At 46.8% G+C, this 18,468-nt stretch overlaps 1 protein-coding gene across 5 annotated transcripts in view; it reads right to left on the bottom strand.

The window, feature by feature from the left end:
* Positions 1 to 11,321: 11,321 nt before the first annotated feature.
* Positions 11,322 to 18,468, bottom strand: part of LOC119463630 (probable phospholipid-transporting ATPase IIB) — an 85,443-nt gene continuing 78,296 nt past the window's right edge. For all 5 annotated transcript variants that reach the window (XM_037724464.2, XM_037724455.2, XM_037724459.2 and 2 more), the window contains 4 exons: positions 13,112 to 13,220; positions 12,931 to 12,988; positions 12,615 to 12,818; positions 11,322 to 11,831 (listed from right to left, as the gene is read on the bottom strand). In XM_037724464.2, the coding sequence (XP_037580392.1) occupies positions 11,698 to 11,831; positions 12,615 to 12,818; positions 12,931 to 12,988; positions 13,112 to 13,220 (505 nt within the window). In that variant the 3' untranslated portion in view covers positions 11,322 to 11,697. The remainder of the gene's footprint in view (positions 11,832 to 12,614; positions 12,819 to 12,930; positions 12,989 to 13,111; positions 13,221 to 18,468) is intronic.

Here is an 18,468-nt window from a genome sequence, read left to right on the forward strand (position 1 = left end):
TTAATTGCTCCTAGTGTGACTTGTGCAGTGCGATCTGAGAGAAAGTCATTAATGTAGTCGTAGGTCCTCTGGCCCTGTCTTGTGTGAGATGTTGCCGAAAGTCTTGGTCAGGTCAAGGCTCAAGATGGCTTTCGTTTGCAACGGTTCTGTGTGGCGGTGAAGGCGGCGTGGGCGATATCAAATGTAAATACAATGCCAATGCGTGTCGGAGTCCCGAATTTGCTTTAAAATGTAATTATCAATGATTTTAAAATAAACATTACTAGTGTAAATCTCACTCGAATAGACAACTTATATGCGCGGCTTTCTTAAAGAGAAATGCGTAATTGTTTATTCTCCAGTCGCGTTATACCGGCTGCACTCTGGATGTCAGCCAGAAGCGTGTCAGCTGCGACGGTGAAAGCTGACGCCGTCTTGGGAGCCGTCATTGAGAATCGCCATCCATGCTGCTGGGTTCGAGCGAGGTCGTGAGCCAGCAAACAGACGCATAATAAGGGTGTGACGACTCGCTTATACAGCTTCGCTGTCTTTGATTTGTCAGTTTTCAGATTGGCATACATCTGTGAATATATATATATATATATATATATATATATATATATATATTTGGTCATACTGATATGCCTTGTTCTTTCCTCTTTCCTTGCCACTGCAGTGTGCTCGACCCATAAGTGGCTATCACAGTCGCTGTTTCCGCGCATGGTACAACTAAAGGGAGATCATAAGTGGTGATGCGTTCTCAGTGTGGCATAACAAAAGTATAAAATGAAGCGCATGAAAGAGCAAAACAAAGCGGACAGGCTGCGAGATGTAGCAGAGATACTACAAATGACCAGCTCATGGTGACGCTGCCTCCCTTCGTCTCTTTTATACATAAAGACGCAACGAAGGACATCCTGTCCTGAATCTTTTTTCCGTCCTTCGTTGAGTCTTTACTGAATAAGATGAACGAACTAGCACAGCAACAAGTATCGATTCTTTTACACACTTCTGTTTTAATGCGTTTAGTAATCTTTAGGAACTAACCACGATTTCTTGTGACTGTCCAAACTTTTTCCTGAGCCGATCCCAAAAACAGCGCCGTATAAAGCCCGACCACACTAGAGGAAAAACGCGCACCGCGGAAGCTGCCGCGCGGCAGCTTCGTCGTGCCGCGGTTGGGATCGGTCCTGGACCTATTTTTCGCGGCTTGCCGTGAGCCGCGGACGGAAGAGGCCAATGAGAGCGGCCGCTTCAGTGACGTGCGCGCGGGAAACTGGTGTCATGCGGACCCCCTCGATTCGCACTCGCGTCTTGTGTCAGCCGGAAGATGCGTTTCGCACTATCGTCTGCTCGCGTCAGCTCTCGTTCGCGCTTGTTTTGCTTGGCTTGATTTGGTCTCGTTTGCGCTTGTTTTGATTCTCATGGTTTGAAATTGTTTTTACAATAACGAGCCTAAACTGAGACGTCCCGATGGAAAGGTTTTTGGAGACAGAGCGTCATATCCTATTCTGTGCGACAAGACGGCGCGCCCTGAATACAAGAACGCGGAGGCGACACCCAGTACCTCATTCTCCATACCTTTTGAACGCGGCGACGCCGCAACAGAAGGAAGCGCACCAACGTGATTATGATCACAGTAGCAACGACTTCATCACCACCACCTGGCATGACGCGTTAAAAACGAGGGCCGAAGAACGTAAACACAACTCCGATCTCTCAGCAGACGAAGAAGCGCGCGACATCTCGCACCCCTCGCATGGGAGCTTTTCATGCTGTCCAGTCACCCTATATAGTTTTTCCCTGGGACAGCGGTAAAAGAACGGTAGACTGGTACCTCACGTTGGCAAGGGGAGCGTTCTCGCATTCTTCCCTTGTGACAGCTATAGCATTTCGAGACGCTGTCGTTGAGACGCTGCGCCTCTGGTGGCAGAGGGTTCTGACCCTACAGGGTTCACATCCTCCCCGCTGTGCGAGTGTTTCGGTATAAAATAGAATTCGGCGAGACATCGCGGGCCGGCCGTGTAGTTTTCTGGCATAAAGTGTTCGGAGCACAGCACTGAAGAGTCTGAAGCCAGCCAGTCCTTTTGTCTCACGTTCAGCTCCAACGCTGTGTGTTTCGTGGGCTCTTTCGGAAACTTGAACATCACTCTTTTCTTGCTCCGCACGCTCTGGCATCCAACCTTGCGGGCAATCTGCGGTGGGTTCGAAGGCTAGCGGACTGTTGCGGCTCGAGGTGGCGTTTGGGCCAAGAATCCACCAAGCCCATCGATGAATATATCCAGTAGTAGGAATAAGGAAAAAATGATTTAATTTACAATATGTACACTGGCCCCTGGTACGGAAGCCCACTCCATCAGGAGCATATTCAACGTCCGAGTTCGTATCAGGTCACGTCAGCACCACCCCCACTGCACCACACGTCTCCGCTTTTAATCCCTTCGTCTTCCCTAGGACTCTCGACTGGGGAATCTGCTTACCTTGGTGCGGCCAATCAGAGGGGTTGTATTGTTCACAGAACTCCGCCTCTAATGTTGCATCCTCGCCTTCGCATTCACTGCAACTCCGTGACCCGCCGTGGTTGCTCAGTGGCTATGGTGTTGGGCTGCTGAGCACGAGGTCGCGGGATCGAATCCCGGCCACGGCGGCCGCATTTCGATGGGGGCGAAATGCGAAAACACCCGTGTACTTAGATTTAGGTGCACGTTAAGGAACCCCAGGTGGTCCAAATTTCCGGAGTCCCCCACTACGGCGTGCCTCATAATCAGAACTGGTTTTGGCACGTAAAACCCCATAATTTTTACTGCAACTCCGTGGCCATCTGGGAAACCGAGATCGCGTCGCCATTCCCACGGTAGTTATTCCTCGAAGTTGGCCTCTCGCCTAAATCCGTGGCATCTTCGTGACGGTCAGCTTGTCAGGGTCGGTGTCGGGCGCGTTCGCCGTCTGGGCGACGCTGATGAAAGGGGCTGCCTCGGGGCAACACCTAAGGATGCGCACTGCCGATTTGGGACGCTTGTCTGCCCGCCACCGCCAAGGTACAGTAGCCAAGGTATTCGCAATGCACACAGACGGTCGCGCCGCGTAGTGGCCAGCGAGAGAAATATTTCAAAGAGTATCCGCGCAGTGACACAGTCAATGGCACAGTGTTACCGTGTTGCTTTCTATGCGCGGACGCGTTTCTGTTTTATAAACAGCTTCTGCATACGCCATGGAAGAAAAAAAAAAGTGTTGCGTGCTTCAGTGCACCAACCGAGCGGTGAAGGATGAGATAAGCCTTCATTTGCTTCCGCTGGACGCGTATATTAAATAGAAGTCGGCGGTGAAGCTCCGGATTGGCAAGCCTGTGACACCGCCATAGAAAGTTTATTGCGAACACTTCGTCGCCGAAGACTTCTTCTCGAACAACATCGGTTAGCAGAATGGTAATTGTTGACATTGTTCACGAAGGCATAAACATTACGCTTTTACGATGTGGTAGTTGTAGCTTACGTGAAAGGCACGTTCAATGCGGCACGAAAAGAGGAGGAGTAGATTTTAATGAAGAGAAGGGAGGAGAGGAAGCAGACATGCTAACAAGTTCGAGCCTATGCCTTACGACGTCCGAACGCTACCGCTACAGCTGAATATTTGTAAATAAGGCTGCCCAAACGCTCCCGCAACAGTTGGTTATTTGTCGAGCCATTTAGGCAGCTGGTCTCTGGTTTTCGAGCGTAACTATAGGTTCGGAGTTTCGCGCCGATCGCTACCTCTGTGGCATATTTGCTTGCACTAACCTTTTTTGATTGATTTCAAAACAAGAACGGTGTACTTTTTCTGGCTTAAACCGAAAATATGCACTCCAGCCATAGCGTTCGTTTTAGATACACTTCGCGTCGCATACATCCTTCAGCAAGGTTAAGGGTGTCATTCGCCGTAAAATAACAAGCACACACGCACTTCTCGTTATGCACGCTTTTAGTTACGCAGCGGCATTCCGGAGCCGATGAGAATAAACTCTGAAAAATAGGAATACACTCGGCGTGCGACGAGAAAGATGAGAAAAAGCCCGGCGTGCTACCACACGGACACGCAGTCGCCTATTCTGATACTCTCTCGGTCCGCCATCATGGATCGCCTCGCGCGCCACCTGTAGTCCGTGTATGTAACGGGACATGAGATAGCTCATGGCTTCGTGTGCGCTGTGTTTTCGCGCGCCTAGTTCGCGTTGAAACGAGAAGCAGCATGAAGGGGAATTCGCTCGCCGCTGCTGCCGCTCTTAATCACGCAAGGGTTCGGCAATCATGCGGCAGCGAGTGTCCGTGGTCATTGAGTGAGATGTGTTGGTGTTTGCCTGTGCGCTTGTGACAAAATGCTTGTTAATTTAGTTAGTAAGCGAATGTTTACAGCACTTTATACATCTGAAAAAGCGACTAACCTTACTTCGCATAGCTGTCTAATAATTTGCTACCGCAATCAATGCTGATTGCGGTCGCCTTTCGGGCGAAACTAGACGAATTGTCTTCATAACATTGAAAGTGTGTCGCGCAGCAAAAAAGTAAAAAAAAAAGAATCTGAGGACATCTAAGCATTTCTTAGGAGTTGTGAATGCGAAAGCATTAATGTGCAATTGAACGCCGCTGAGCGGCCCTTCAAGTTTTGCGATTAAACTGGTGCAGGCATTTTTTTTTTTTCACAGTTTCTAAGTTAGCATGGTGGCTGTAAACCGGAATCATTTGGACAATATTGCTCATAAATCAAGGACGCCGCATGTCACCGGGCGCGACGAGAGACCGAGCAAGCAGCCGCACGCAGCAGCTAAGCCCAGTGGGGGTGAGAGAGAGTTTTCGATTAAGGCACGCAAGCGGCTTGCGTTCGCAAGAACTAGGGGCCACGGTACCGCGCGTGCGCAGAGATTTAGATTAGGGTACGCAAGCGGCTTGCGTACGCAAGAACTAGGGGCCATGGTACGGCGCATGCGTATACCCAGACGTCAGGGTCTGCGCATGCGCAGTACCGTGCCGTACCGGCGCTCCTGTATGGACGCTCGGAATACTGCGTAACTTCGCAAAGAAAGCGAAAACAAACGTGTTTGCACAGCTCTGTCGTTTTACACAAACGATGACGATAAAAACACGTAATGCGAGCAGCGTAGACGTGTTTCCGCAAGGCCGCGTCCGCAGTGTCGGCTCCGTTGACAGCCGCCGATGGGTAGGAGCCGCCAGGCATAGCTCGCTGGGCCGTCGAATCCGAGACCGGTGGCGCTTGCGACACGACCGCATGCAGCTCGTAATAAAGCTCCTATGTTGGTCAGCACAACGCGTACACAATTATGTCGCGCTTAAATTGCAATACATTTCATTTTATCGGCGCGGGCGGAAGCGAACGAGCAAGCCAGGCGAGCTTGCGATCGCTGGGAGACGGTATTACACTAGTACACTGTAACGGTATATAGGCCTGGCTCGCTGGCCGTCGGATTCGGGGCCGATAGCCCTTGCGATCGTCCGCAGCAAGTAAAAAGTTGTCGCAGTTTCACCTGAAAGGCGAAGCATCAATTGCGATAGCAAATTTGTAGAGAGCTATACGGAGTAATGATAGTAGCTTTATCAGCTGTATAAACTTGAACATGCAGCAGCACCGGCAACACGCAGAACTGTTGTCGACGCCGTCGGCGTTTTGCCCGCGTTCGCACAAAATGCGTGCGGCGTTGGTGATGTTGCCGGAGCCTCTGATATAAATAGGCACTTGGTGCCGCAGCTAAACGTCGCCTCCCTCCCCCCCCCCCCCCCCCCCCCACGGCCTTTCGCACGTCGGAAGAAGGCGCGTTTGCTCTACATATATGGTGATTGTAAAGAAGGAAAGAGACGCCTACTTCTGCAGCCCTTAAGGGAGCACGGCGCAGAACGCGCGTTTGTTCTCCGCCGTGGGTTCACTCCCCGTGAAAGCGCGTGTCCCTCGCGCCCTTTCACTCTCACATACAGCGTTCGGCGGCGCGCGGCGACGATTTCATCTCCATTGACGTCATACGGAACCTCACGGCGACGACGACGGCAGAAATCTGCTTTGGAGTGTCCATATAGTTGCTATCGCAATAATAAAGCACCCATATTCGTCAACACAATCAACGTCTGAACATTTATGTCGCTCGTAAGTCACAATACAATTTTCCCGACGCCGTTGGTAGTGTTACGATTCACTTTGAGCGGCCATGCCCAGAACACGTGCAAACGCACGGGAAACGGCGTGCCTAACGATCTCGCTCGTCAACATGAATAGACATGTGCGTCGCGTGGGCCCGAGGAATGTGCGAAACATGCCGTGCCGCCTTGTCACCCCCGCTGGGGACGTTCACCCCGCTATGACCACCAACCTTCACTGCTGTCACCCACCCTAACTACTTCGTCTGGTTTGCCCTGTCCTGCAGTGGGGGCAGGAGAGGGGGAAAATGCCCGGATGGTGGAGGGTATAAGAAAGCCAGCAAGCAGCCACGTGGATAACTTTTGCTTTGCCCTAGCGTGCAGGTGCATGCACGCTGAACGTTTCTTGTATGTTTTCTTTGGAGCACACCGCTCACACGTAACCATGTATTAAACTTGTGTTATGTTTTTACGTCGTCTCGTCTTCCCTACCGGACCCTCTCTGATGGTCAACCTGGTTCGAGCTCCAAGCACTCTGTTAAAGGTTTACCAAACCCCGGCCCGTAACAGTAGCGATGAGAAAACACGCCAGTCAGGCGAGCCGCTTCGCATAGACGATTGCTGCGGCGTGTGCGCTGACCGCTCGCGAGTCAAAATCACGCCAACGATTTACTATTTCGCGCAATGTTTTATAACATCCACGCTATCGAGACCGTCACAGCTTCGTAGCTGCGGTCGTAGACCACACACACCAATGCAAAGCAAGCGCATCAATCGCCACAAGACACGTAGAAACGGCGGAGGAAGTGCGATAGCTCACACCAAGCGACTCTCAAACGGCCGTGCGAAACTACGCTAACGGCAGAATCTCCCCTGAGGCATTGCGGATCCTTAATACAGGCAAAACTTACGAGGCAGACAAATGCCTACAAATCCTCTGGATCCCAGCCCACACACCTCTAGATCAACCGGAGTTCAGTCCAAACGAGGTGGCGCACAACGTGGTTCGAGGTCTCACGTTCCGAGCCGCGTTCGAAGAAGCAACCACCCGAACGGACACCTCCGCGGTGGTGTAGGAATGGGATGATTGGCTCACTAAATTCTGTGACATTACTCAACATTATCGAATGCAAAGGCGGGAGTATCCATCGCCTCACCACAAGCTCAATCGGGCCCAGTCCGTTCAATGGCGGCATCTACAAACACGAACATACACGAACCCTGTCATCATGAACCATATATACCCCTAATTATATACACCCAATCTATGCCAGCATTGTAACACCAGAGCCACACTAGATCACATCATATGGGCATGTCCAGCATTAATCAGCAATACTAGGGTCGCGGCCTCCAATGAGGGCCTTCGGGCGCGTTGGGGGACTGCGCTGCTCAGTTCAGGCCTGGACCAGCAACTGTGGGCTATCCCGCAGGCCGAGGAAGCTGCCGGGAGACACGGTCTCTCCGCTGGCTCCTAGGTGGGAACCCAGCCCAGCAATCTGCCGGAAATCAATAAAGTTCTTCTCTCTCCACACTTTCGAGGTCACTTTATTCCATAAGTTATTTCGTGTCAGAAACAAACTGCACCCGTTTTTTGTGGCGCCGGTAAAAAGAGGCCAGCATCTCGACCAGGGGGAAAAAATGCACCGATACGATCGGAGCGCTTGCTCGCCAGCCCCGCCCCACCTGTCACATGACCATGACGTACACGCTAGCGGCGCTGTCATTGGCTGCGGCCGTCCGACCGACGCGGCAGTCGTGCGACCATATTCAGCAAGTTGGTCGCGTGCGATCCGACACCGCATGCGGCAGAATCTGTTGAGAACCTGTTGAGTGCGGCTGCCGATGCGGCGAGTCGGAAGACGGATCGCACGCAAAATCGCACCATGTGCCTCGCCGGTGCGGCGATGCCCTCTCCCCTCACGCAACATGGCGCGCTACTACAGCAGCAGGTGTTCCCTTTCGCCCGCTTTGCTCCGTCGATTTTCCTACAGACGCTGGCTTTTAAGCTCATTGAGCCATTTGATGCTCCCACATAACAAAAATGGGGGGGGGGGGGGGGGGGGCACGAGACGTAAACGTGACGTGGTCCCTAGGCTCCGGCATGGAAGGGAGAGAAGGAAAATCATTTGCGGACGCTAGTGGAGGCAAAGCGAGAGTGAGTCTATGTTGTCATTGAAGCTCACCTCCTGGCACCATGGAAATGAGACAGCTCAATTTCTACGATCTGAATGAATTTTGAAAGGAGACGCTTAAGCTTCGCCACAAGAGTGGAACGCGATAGCGCTATCGGGCCTCGCTCGCATCACATTTTCTTCACGAGTAGGCTTCACTACAACACACAATGTGGGAAAACCAGCTTACAAAGACCTAGCTTACACCGATACCCTTAAAGTCGGCTTCACTTTTAAACACAAATGCATTGCTGGGAAGACATTTTTCCATGGGCAACATAAGCCATCTTATATCAAAATATGAAGGCCTTAGGACGTTTTTTTTGTTATTTTATTAAGAGGAAGTTTTAGCTCGGGCCCAACTCCGATGCGGCCTATTCAAATACATTTAAAACGCAGAAACGCTTTTCTGAGAACCCCTGGACCGATTTTAATGAAATTTGTTGCATTTTAGAGAGAAAGTTAAATTCCAGGGACTGTTGGAAGCGCAATTTCGATATCGGGCCAGATTTTTTAATTTTTCGAAAATTTGAAAGTTCGAAAAATAGAAGCACGAAGTTGTCAATTAATATAGCGCTGCCTCAAGAACACCTATCGCGTTTCTGTAAACCACACCCATTAGAACACTCAAAGCGGACAAATTCGATATGTCAATTTATATTTTGTGTGAATTCGTTACGTTGTGTATAAGGGTTCTGCAAAAGCTGTATTTCCATATTACAAAGTTTTCTTGAGATTCATGTATAGTATATCAATTTTGTCCACTTTAGATGTACTATTAGATATAATGCACAGAATTGTGATATCACTTTTCACTGCCGAGCTAGAGTTGTGAACTTGATAGTTTCGTTTTCTGAAAATTTGCGATGTTTGCAAATTTTTAATAAAAACATTGACGACCTAAATCAAAAATCCGAAACTAACAGTGACCAGATTTTAAGTTTTTATTTTAAATGCAACAAACCTCATCAAATTTGGTGCAGTGGTTGCCGAGAAATTCTCCTTTTACACATATTTAGATAGGAGGAATGCTCCTAATTGTTTGCTGTTGCCCCGAGGCGCGCGCGTCCAAAATGCATCAGGCAGGCTAAGTCCCAGTTCGACCTTGGCTGAGCTTAAAGGTCAGATATACGGAACCAGGCGTTTATTTTAACGTCCATTTCTAGTGAGTAAACTGGCTTCCCTGGAAGTCAAGCCTGTTTCACAAACAAGCGACTGCGCGGCGACACCGCGGCGCGCAGACGCGGCTTCGTTTCGCATGCACCCTTTTCACGCGACGCTCACCGTTAGCGACGAGTGCAGCTTGCGGAGAGTGCCCGTGCGCAGTAGGTTTCCGCGGTTCCCATATGTGGTGCTGTAGCTTCACTTATCCGTGTTTCGGCGCGTGTGAGACGCATACGTCATTGTTCTCCAAGAGCGACCTCAGTTCTTCACTTGCTTGTGTAAAAAATACACTGTCATTATTAACAATGTCAACTTCAGTGTCAATTCCTGTGCTGGGGCCTCTCCCAACTACAGGCGTCTAGAACAGTAGCCGGAGAGGATAGTATCGAAATTTGGCATACAATTTAACGAATACAAAACGGGCATGTCAGCGGCTCTCCTCCCCGTATGCCGCCAGGCATTCCGGTTGCCGTCCGGACCACAAACATGCAAACAGCCTTGAGACTAGGCTTTGTCGGCTTTTAATCAATCTCTCGTCCCCTTTTCTCCTCAAGGCATCTGAGCAGAAGGGCAGCGGTCTCCTAAATCTAGATCTGGGTTAGGTTTTAACCGAGGAAGCGCAAAACCAAACTTTGGGCATGAACGCTTATAGGCCCTTTTTGTGCTTACAGAGTTCTCTGGAAGACTTCTGGTTAAGCCCTCTGGAAGAACACAAGTTACAATAGCCTATAAATTTTTAGAACTCTCACGCTGGCACCAGTTCTGCTGTAGAGTTGGAGTGTTTGACAAGTGAATTTTATTGTCAACTACAACAAAAAAGCCCATACACATGAGCCGACGCATGGCACATGTTCTTTATATCTGAACACATCAAGAATATGTGTCTACAGTATGCTATGCAACAAAGTACTTTTTCTTGACTAACTTGACTGTCAAAAATGCAGGACAGAAGTTTTCTAAGGTCCTGAACACACTGCTGCCGAGCGGGTAAAACAAATGAGAAACATGGACTACCGTTTCATTCCCTCTATCCGTGTCCATATGGGTCCCACCACACATGCAAAAAAAGCAATGATAACAAAAGCACAACAGTGCATAGCCTACTTAGCACGCGAATGGAAGCTTCTATCAGTTCGTTCGTCACTGGTTGTCGTCTGCTAGAAAATCGTTGCCAGCTCGAGCGCGTGAGCTCCTCCGCGCGCTGATACCGCCCCTGTCACGTGCTCCCATCATTGGTCACTGCTGTCGCCGCTCGCAAATTTTTCCAAACATTTCAATCTAGGGAGCCTCCATGCACTGCATTATTTCGATCTCGATTGTAGCACCGCATGCCACTCGAAAAACAGGTTTTGGCCGAGAAGGTTGGTTCCCGCGACAGCTGCCGTGCCGTTCTTGGGCCAAAATCACTTACTTGTGAAAGAGGCTTAAGGGTGAGTGGGCTTTCATTTAAATGTTAAGCTGTTTTCGCGCCCTACATAAGTGTAATATTTTGCAGACACGATTGTCATAGCATGATCTATGCAGCGGAATTGTTTTCAATGCTCAAACCTGGTGGGTGGCCCTGTAATAGTAGTCCCCTACATAAACTTTGCACATAGTGTCAGATGTCATTTATGCACCGGAATTGTTTGTTTTCCATGCTGAAACCTGGTGGGCAGCCCTGTAATAGCAGTCCCCTGAATAAACTTTGCACACAGAATCAGACGTGATCTATGCACCACAATGGTTTTCAATGCCAAAACCTGTTGGGGGGTGTTCTAATAGTAGTCCTCTGTATAAACTTTGCACAGAGCACCAGATGAAGACACGGCATTCATATGCACTCCACCTGCCCGGGCCAACAATACAAAAGCAAGAAAACTTGCACATAAAAGCTATACAGACATGAAACACTTGCACTTCAATCTTTATTATCCAACAGATGCAAGTGCACCGTAACCATTTTGCAAGCAATAGTGAATATTTGTTTTCACTAGATTACTTCAACACTGTCCCAATATGACAGCAACAATTAAAAAATGCAGAGAAACAACAACAATTAGAGTGACATAAATAACTTAATTCAACCTCAAATAGTTAAATTTGGCAATCATAATTCCTCCCAGCTATACTGGGTAAAAGCATCATCGCAGCCGACATAGCTATTAAATTAGGCCAGACAAGCCAGCAAAAACAAGAAAGAGAAGAGCACACAAAATTGCAATGTCCAGAAATATTCTGAATGCAGAGCACTTCACATGCACACAGAGTCTGCAGCAATTGTGTCACGTGAGTTTCGAGTAGATCGACGGTGCAACTTTCCGATGAAGGTACTTCAGAATGTAGAGTGGCAAACAGCTCACCAACGTGATCACTGTAACTTTCCACAAGAATGCAGGCGTTTGAATAAACTGGGTATCTAAAATAAAATAAAAATCTTCATATAATACCACACCAATGAAAACAAAAACAAGGTAGACAGGACAAGCCTTACTTATATCATAATGAAGGAACGCAAAGCACACAAAGGCTGGAGCCATTGAGATTGCCCTCTACAATCTCCACGTTTGCAAAATATAACCCCTTCAGTTGTGGTGTACACATTTCTGCACACAATTTATTTCTGCCAGTTTTGTCCAGTGGTGGCAAGGAAGCAAGCATCTGAAACCTGCGCTGCACGTAAATTGAACTCAGAGTAGCAGGGGGTCCAGTTCAGTGCGCTGAGTATTGCTAGATACAACCACTTTGATGAAAGCACTATCATATTTGACGGGAAGTTCGACATGCTGCATTCTGTTAGCGATGGCAAAATAATTTTTTTTTTCTTTCTTGTAAAGCTTGGAGTCAATGGCTAACTTAATCGTGTGCTTGGAGCTAGTCAGTCAGTTGTTATATCATCAAAAAAAAAAAAGAACCACATGAACGATTGTGCACAAAATTGATATTTAATTACTCTAATTATGAGTACTGACTAGAAAATGTACATAGCATCATCCTATTACCTTGACTTTACTTCAATGGAGACTGCTGCGTCTTGGAATAAAATTGTATAACTCTGTCACATTTATCAGCAGTCCATCATAATTTGTGACTGAAGAGGTAATACACCTTTGTGCATGTTATGCTTGTGAACAAAGTACTACTGCATGTGTGAAAACATATTAATATAAATGAAAAAAAAAACAGCACTGCTTGAACTTACCAAAAAACTCGTTGAGAGCAAAAAGTGAAGCGACATATATGCCGAGGCTAAGCATTTCAGCAGCAATCATTAACCAGTGCCAAGTGCGTATTGTCAAGGCAACCATCAGAAGCTCCGTCAAAATCAAAGATGTAAAACTGATGGAAACAATATGAATAAACTCGTCTTCAAAGAGCAGCAGTGCTCCATACATAATAATGCCACCTGAAAAAAACAAAACAAAAAAACAGTCAAGTCTGGTCAATTCAGTAATAATGAACAGAAAAAATGTTATCTAAGAAAGACTGTGCAGCTTGATTAACCGTAGTGTAATTACCTTGGTAAATGCTAATTAACACCCATATGAAGAATGTCTTGAAAGACAGGGATCGTCCCTGCAAAAGAAGGTGGCACAGGTTTTAAAAACAGATGATTCTGTAATCATACTCGGCTAAGTGCAATAAAATATGGACACAGCAAAAAATATTTAGCAGTCTGCAAAAGGAGGATAAAAACACCTTTGAAAGTTCCTTGTAGAGCTCAGGGTAAGTGAGGGCTATTTTGGGTTGCACATCTTGGTCCAGAACCAGTGAAAAAACAGGAAACATTGTGTACACTGTGGCATACCTGAAATATTTAAAGATAAGAGTAACACTAATCACAAAAATGTTCTGTGAATCACAAAATGTTCTGTGAGCTGTCCTAACTCTAAAAGTTTGCAAAATTTACACCTCAGACAACACTCCTCTTCAAGGGTGCTGAATCCTTTTCTTTTTCTTACTAGGCATGAACTCCATTCGTCAACACATGTTAAGTTGCACAGCTAAGTTGGGGCATCTGGTTATCTTTATCTGGTGGTTTGCACTCTCCTCATTAGCATGCAACCAGACAGTTATATTTAAAACCTACATATGTGTTGTGCAAAGGCGCTTTGTTTTTTTCTTACCCATAGCAAGCTTCACTTTTTAATATTTCAGGCGAATATAAAGTCTGAACCATATTCCAATATATATTTCTAGAATCAGGAACTAATATGGTCCAATAAGAAAATGCTGTTGATTTTAGACTTTTCAGAAAGAATTTGGAAGATACAGGATTAATCCAGCTCCCCCAATTAAGACACACAATACGGCTAAGCTGTGTAACTTAAGCCTTTCACTGCAGGGTATTTTTTCTAACTGCTCTTCAGCCCCTGCAGGGTTTTCTTCGCGCACTGGTTAAGCAAACATTTCTTGTTGCATTGAGGCACATCTTCATCCTTGCTTTCTTCCATTTCAGATTTTGTCACAATGAACAAATTCCTTCATCTGTCAAAGTTTGGACAGATCTGCCAAACAAATTTTCCATGGCAAGTTGCCTTGCCAAGTATGAGTGAGAGAGCCACGATATATGCACTCTACCTACTGTCAGAAGCTTAGATTACAAGTTTTGCGTGTTTAGATGACCTCTCCATAGATGGCACAACTGATAAGCAGTAGTCTTTTTATCAAGACTTGCCGCTGTAGAGGCAGTGAGTGCGCTGTATACAGAAAACGAGTATACTCAGGAGTGGCAGGGAGTGTACGAGGGTTAGTTTCTGTCAGGAGTGGTAGTCAAAGGATAAAAGCAAGGATGTCGCCACAGGAAATGCGCGGCATATGCAAATGTAGTTGGCAACGCTGGAGGAAACAAAACGTGTGAAGTTGCCAGTGCCATTAAGGAAAAAAAAAAGGAAATTGCAGTTTCACCCATCATGCAAAGCAGTGACATGATAGCTTGTGCAATATTATGCACAGTAAGTATTGCACTGTTTCAAGCGGTGTTGGTTGTAGAAAACATTTTCAGATGTGCACAAGATTTGCCTTTCAAGTACTGGAGCTCCAAGTTGTCTGCATTTATGGAGACATGGAGAAGTGTAGAGAGACATGGTTTCATCTTCATTCTCTTACCTACCCTGCCTTTCACTTCTTACCACTGCCTTCATTTAAATTAATTCATTTCATCGCTGGATAACTGAGATGAGTGGACATCACTGTGCAATGAAGTTTTGAATTTCTTGGGTACCTTGAATGCTTGATGAAAGAAGAAGACTAAAGTAGAGGTGGGAGAATATCAATTTTTTCGAACATGAATACAGTGAAAGCTCGATGACACGAATCTCACGGGGTCACGAAAAATATTCGTATTAACCGAAATTCGTATCATCGAAAAACAATTAAAACTACAGTCGAATCTCGATAATTCGAACTCGAAGGGGCCCGAAAATTTGTTCGAATTAAAAGGATGTATTTTTTAAGTATTCGTGCGCCATAGCACGATGCACGAACGGTGCGAGTCGTGAAATATCGCGGCGAGCAAGCGCATAGCACGCGCGGGCCACGAAACTGCCCAGGCCGGCTAACAGTCGCTTCCCGATAACGGCAGAAAACAAAGCTTCAGGGAGCGGGCGGCGCCGGCACACGGGTGCACGCGGAGACCGTCGAAGGTGAGGGAGGAGGGCGGCAGGGAAGCGGATTTGGCCGCGTCAACTCCGCCGCTTCTGTGGCTCCCCTCGCCCTCCCTCCCTCCCTCCCTCTCAACTCCCTCGTAGCTTTCTCACCTTCGACTCCGTGCGCAAATCTCCGTGCGCGCCCGCCGCCGTGCTGGCGCCAGCTTATTTTAGCCGCTCCCTGAAGTTTCGTTTTCTGCCGTTATCGGGAAGCGAGCGTGTGCGGGCGTGGGCAGTTTCGTTGGCCCGACTGCGCCTCCGCCGCTGCTTCCCTCTGCGCTGCTGCCGCAGCGTGCAAGGTCAACATGCGACTAGAAAATAGAGGAAGCATAGAGGAGAAGGGTTCACTGCCATTTTATCCACGTGGCTGAGACGTCGGCACTAGTGTGTGCTAGAATACGGTTGTCTAGAACACACTAGTCGGCACGTACCCGCTTGTCCCGGCGCGATGGAGAAACGGCGACCTTGCAATTTGAGAGAGGGTGAAATTGCGGGAGATGGAAATTCAAGACAATGAGTAACACGAGAACAAGGTGAGAGCAGGAGCCAACGTTTCGACAAGTGGACTTCGTCTTCTTCAAGGCGACATATGCTCTCCTTGGTACAGTATTATATAGGTAGGGTTCCTCTAAAGGGGAGAGAAGGTAAGGCGGGTGCATGAGGCAACGAGCCAGAGCGTGTTAACGGCGAGAGTGTAAAATTCAAAAGTAAGATAATGCGCTACTGATAGTCGGTGGAGGAATTTGAGGCAGCGCCATGTGTTAGCCGGTTGACGTGTCATTGTAGGTTCCTCTTTTCGTGGAAGGGGCCAGGAGGACAGGGAGAGGGAGGGGTATCTGCTCCGCTGGAGGTCAGTGAACTATCGCGTCTGACAGAGAGACTAAAAGTAACGGCAGAAAAATGGTGCTCGTGACTTAAAAAGGAGAAAAAAAGAAGAAAAGGAAACGGAAGGGGGATAGCAAATATATAAATAAAAGAACGCAAGGAATGAGTGAAAGCAAAGGGAGGTTGGAATATTCTTGACAATCGAATAATGAAAAAGAAAGAAAGAAACTAAGCAACTCAATGAAAAATAACTAAGTGCTGTTGCCTATGCTTTGAAGTTTAGCATAGCTAATGGATTCTAAAGCTCCCTTTGAAACGTTCATGCCTATTGGTTGCAATGTCTTGAACTAATGGATGAGGTACGATTCTCTATATTTTCTGTCTCGCGCAGAACGAAAATTTGACTGTAGTATGTAGAGTTCAAGTTCATCAAAGTTATGACCTGGTTGGTTGAAATGCTCGGCGACAGCTTTGAGAAGCTTTTTAGCTGTGTCCACGTGATGTCCGTTTAACCTGATGTTCATTGATTGTCCCGTTTCGCCGATGCATTGCTTCTTACAGAAGGAACACTCAAGCATATAAATTACGTTGGGGCTAGTGCAAGTAAAGCTAGTTTTCACTTCGTGCGTGTAGCTATTTGCGGTGCTATTAATATTAAGGTCACCTTGAAGGTGCCTGCAGGTTTTGCACCTGGTGCGAGAACACGCTTTTATTACGGGGGAATAATAAAAGCATGTTCTCGCCCGGAAACAGCACCCGCACTTCATTCCGCTGCCTCTGCGGCTGATCTTATCAATATATCGAATAGCAGCGAGTCAGAGGACGCTGACTTTTCGTCGGACTTTGAGTCTGAAAGCGATGACGCAAACCAGCCCGGAACATCGGCGGCCGCAGCCTGGCACGCCCAACTGTAGTGCTAGCAGTTAATTTTTGTAGCGAAATACCTGTTCAATGAAAAAGTTTGATTTTTTCAGAGATAGTGCCTAATAGACGGCAATACATTTTGTATATCTCATAATTTTCATAGTAACATTTTTTTCTTAGTAGATACCCAAGCGTGTCTTTATAAACATTGTTCAATTTTTTCGCACAATCTTGATTTTAACAATTTATATCTTTTTTATGACATACATCTCGTTAATGAAACTTTTATGCGTGAAAAGTGAATTCATTTTGCTTTCTGTTTATGTATTACATTAAATATTGAGTGCAGTAGTTCTTTCAGAAAAAACACCTGCCGTAACATACAAAAAACACCTAATTTCCCCATGGTAGGGTCAGAGTTAAGTTTAGCATGGTTCGAGGCTAGTTGAGTGTTCAAAACTAGCCTAAATTAGCGAGACCAGACGGCTACAATGCCAATAAGCAAGGTTGCCAAAGTTTAAAATTCCTATGTGGGTGGCCATGGCTGAGTGTGAGCACACGATAGTTGGCTTCTTCCGAAAGTACGTAATTATTTTCGAAATTTGAAAGCAGATTTATGCTTACTTCAGTCTGTTTATTATACTGCGCCAATAAATATACACAGTAACAGTAGGAAGAAGCGCGTTGATTCTCACACCCTTCTTTATTGATGTCAGCTATTGGCCCATAGCAGCCACGTATGGGAACCTGCTCTAAAGGAATAAAGCATTCAAAAAAGAGCAAGGAGCAAGCTTCCGTTGAAAAGAGAGCGTTTCAAAAATAGGTCACTTCACACTCCGCTTGCGAGGTCGATGCACCTCGCACTACTGCAAAATTTGGCTGAGATGTTCATAAGGATGTATGCTATCTGCGGACCGTGTTTTCTCACCAAGCCCGAGGAGTGGTTCAGAACTCCTTTAAGGGCCTCAGATGCCTCTCATAGTGTGACATAGACAAGCAGTGAGGGGAGAGTGTAGAGTCTAGCTGAATCCAAACAACCCCAACAGGAATGTGATTTTTTTAACAGGGCTTTAGACCTGCCAGTACATGGACAAAGTTAACTAAAATATGGCCATCTAATTAGAAAAACACCTTAAAATAGCTATTCAGCTCGTAAGGCAAATGGAAAGGAATGAATTTATGGCAAAGGAGTGTAAATATTTGACAGGATAAACCTACTATTTAACCTTCAAGCATACGATTATCAGGCGTGGGACTGCCCAAAGTCACAATGGAGCAATTTTTTGGAGCAAGTAAAATTGCGTTTTGGAGCAGTTTTTGGCGCAGACAAATTTGCATTTTGGAGCAGCTTAGAGCAGAGTAAATTTCACTTTGAAGCAGGTTGGAGCAGGCCAATCTGAATTTTGGTGGAATAATGGCATATGGCAGCGCACTTCGAAACCAGGATGAAACAAAGAATAAACCAACACAAAGCGCGTAGTAGAAGCACGCTTCGTAGCATAGCGTACTAGAATATGGAAGAGCGGTAAAATATGGGTCGAGCGGCAGCATGGCACATGTTTTCCTGTAAAGCCGTGAAAATATTGGAAATACAATCAAACTATTATTCCCAAGCCGACGATCATAATGATAGGGGAAAATATTCTCAAATTATGCGGTCAAATTGACGCGCTAACATAATTTCTAGGTCACCATATGTTACCGCAGACCCAGAGAGCT

Source organism: Dermacentor silvarum, chromosome 1 (assembly GCF_013339745.2).
Source record: "Dermacentor silvarum isolate Dsil-2018 chromosome 1, BIME_Dsil_1.4, whole genome shotgun sequence".
In the NCBI taxonomy this organism is placed as follows: Eukaryota; Metazoa; Arthropoda; class Arachnida; order Ixodida; family Ixodidae; genus Dermacentor; species Dermacentor silvarum.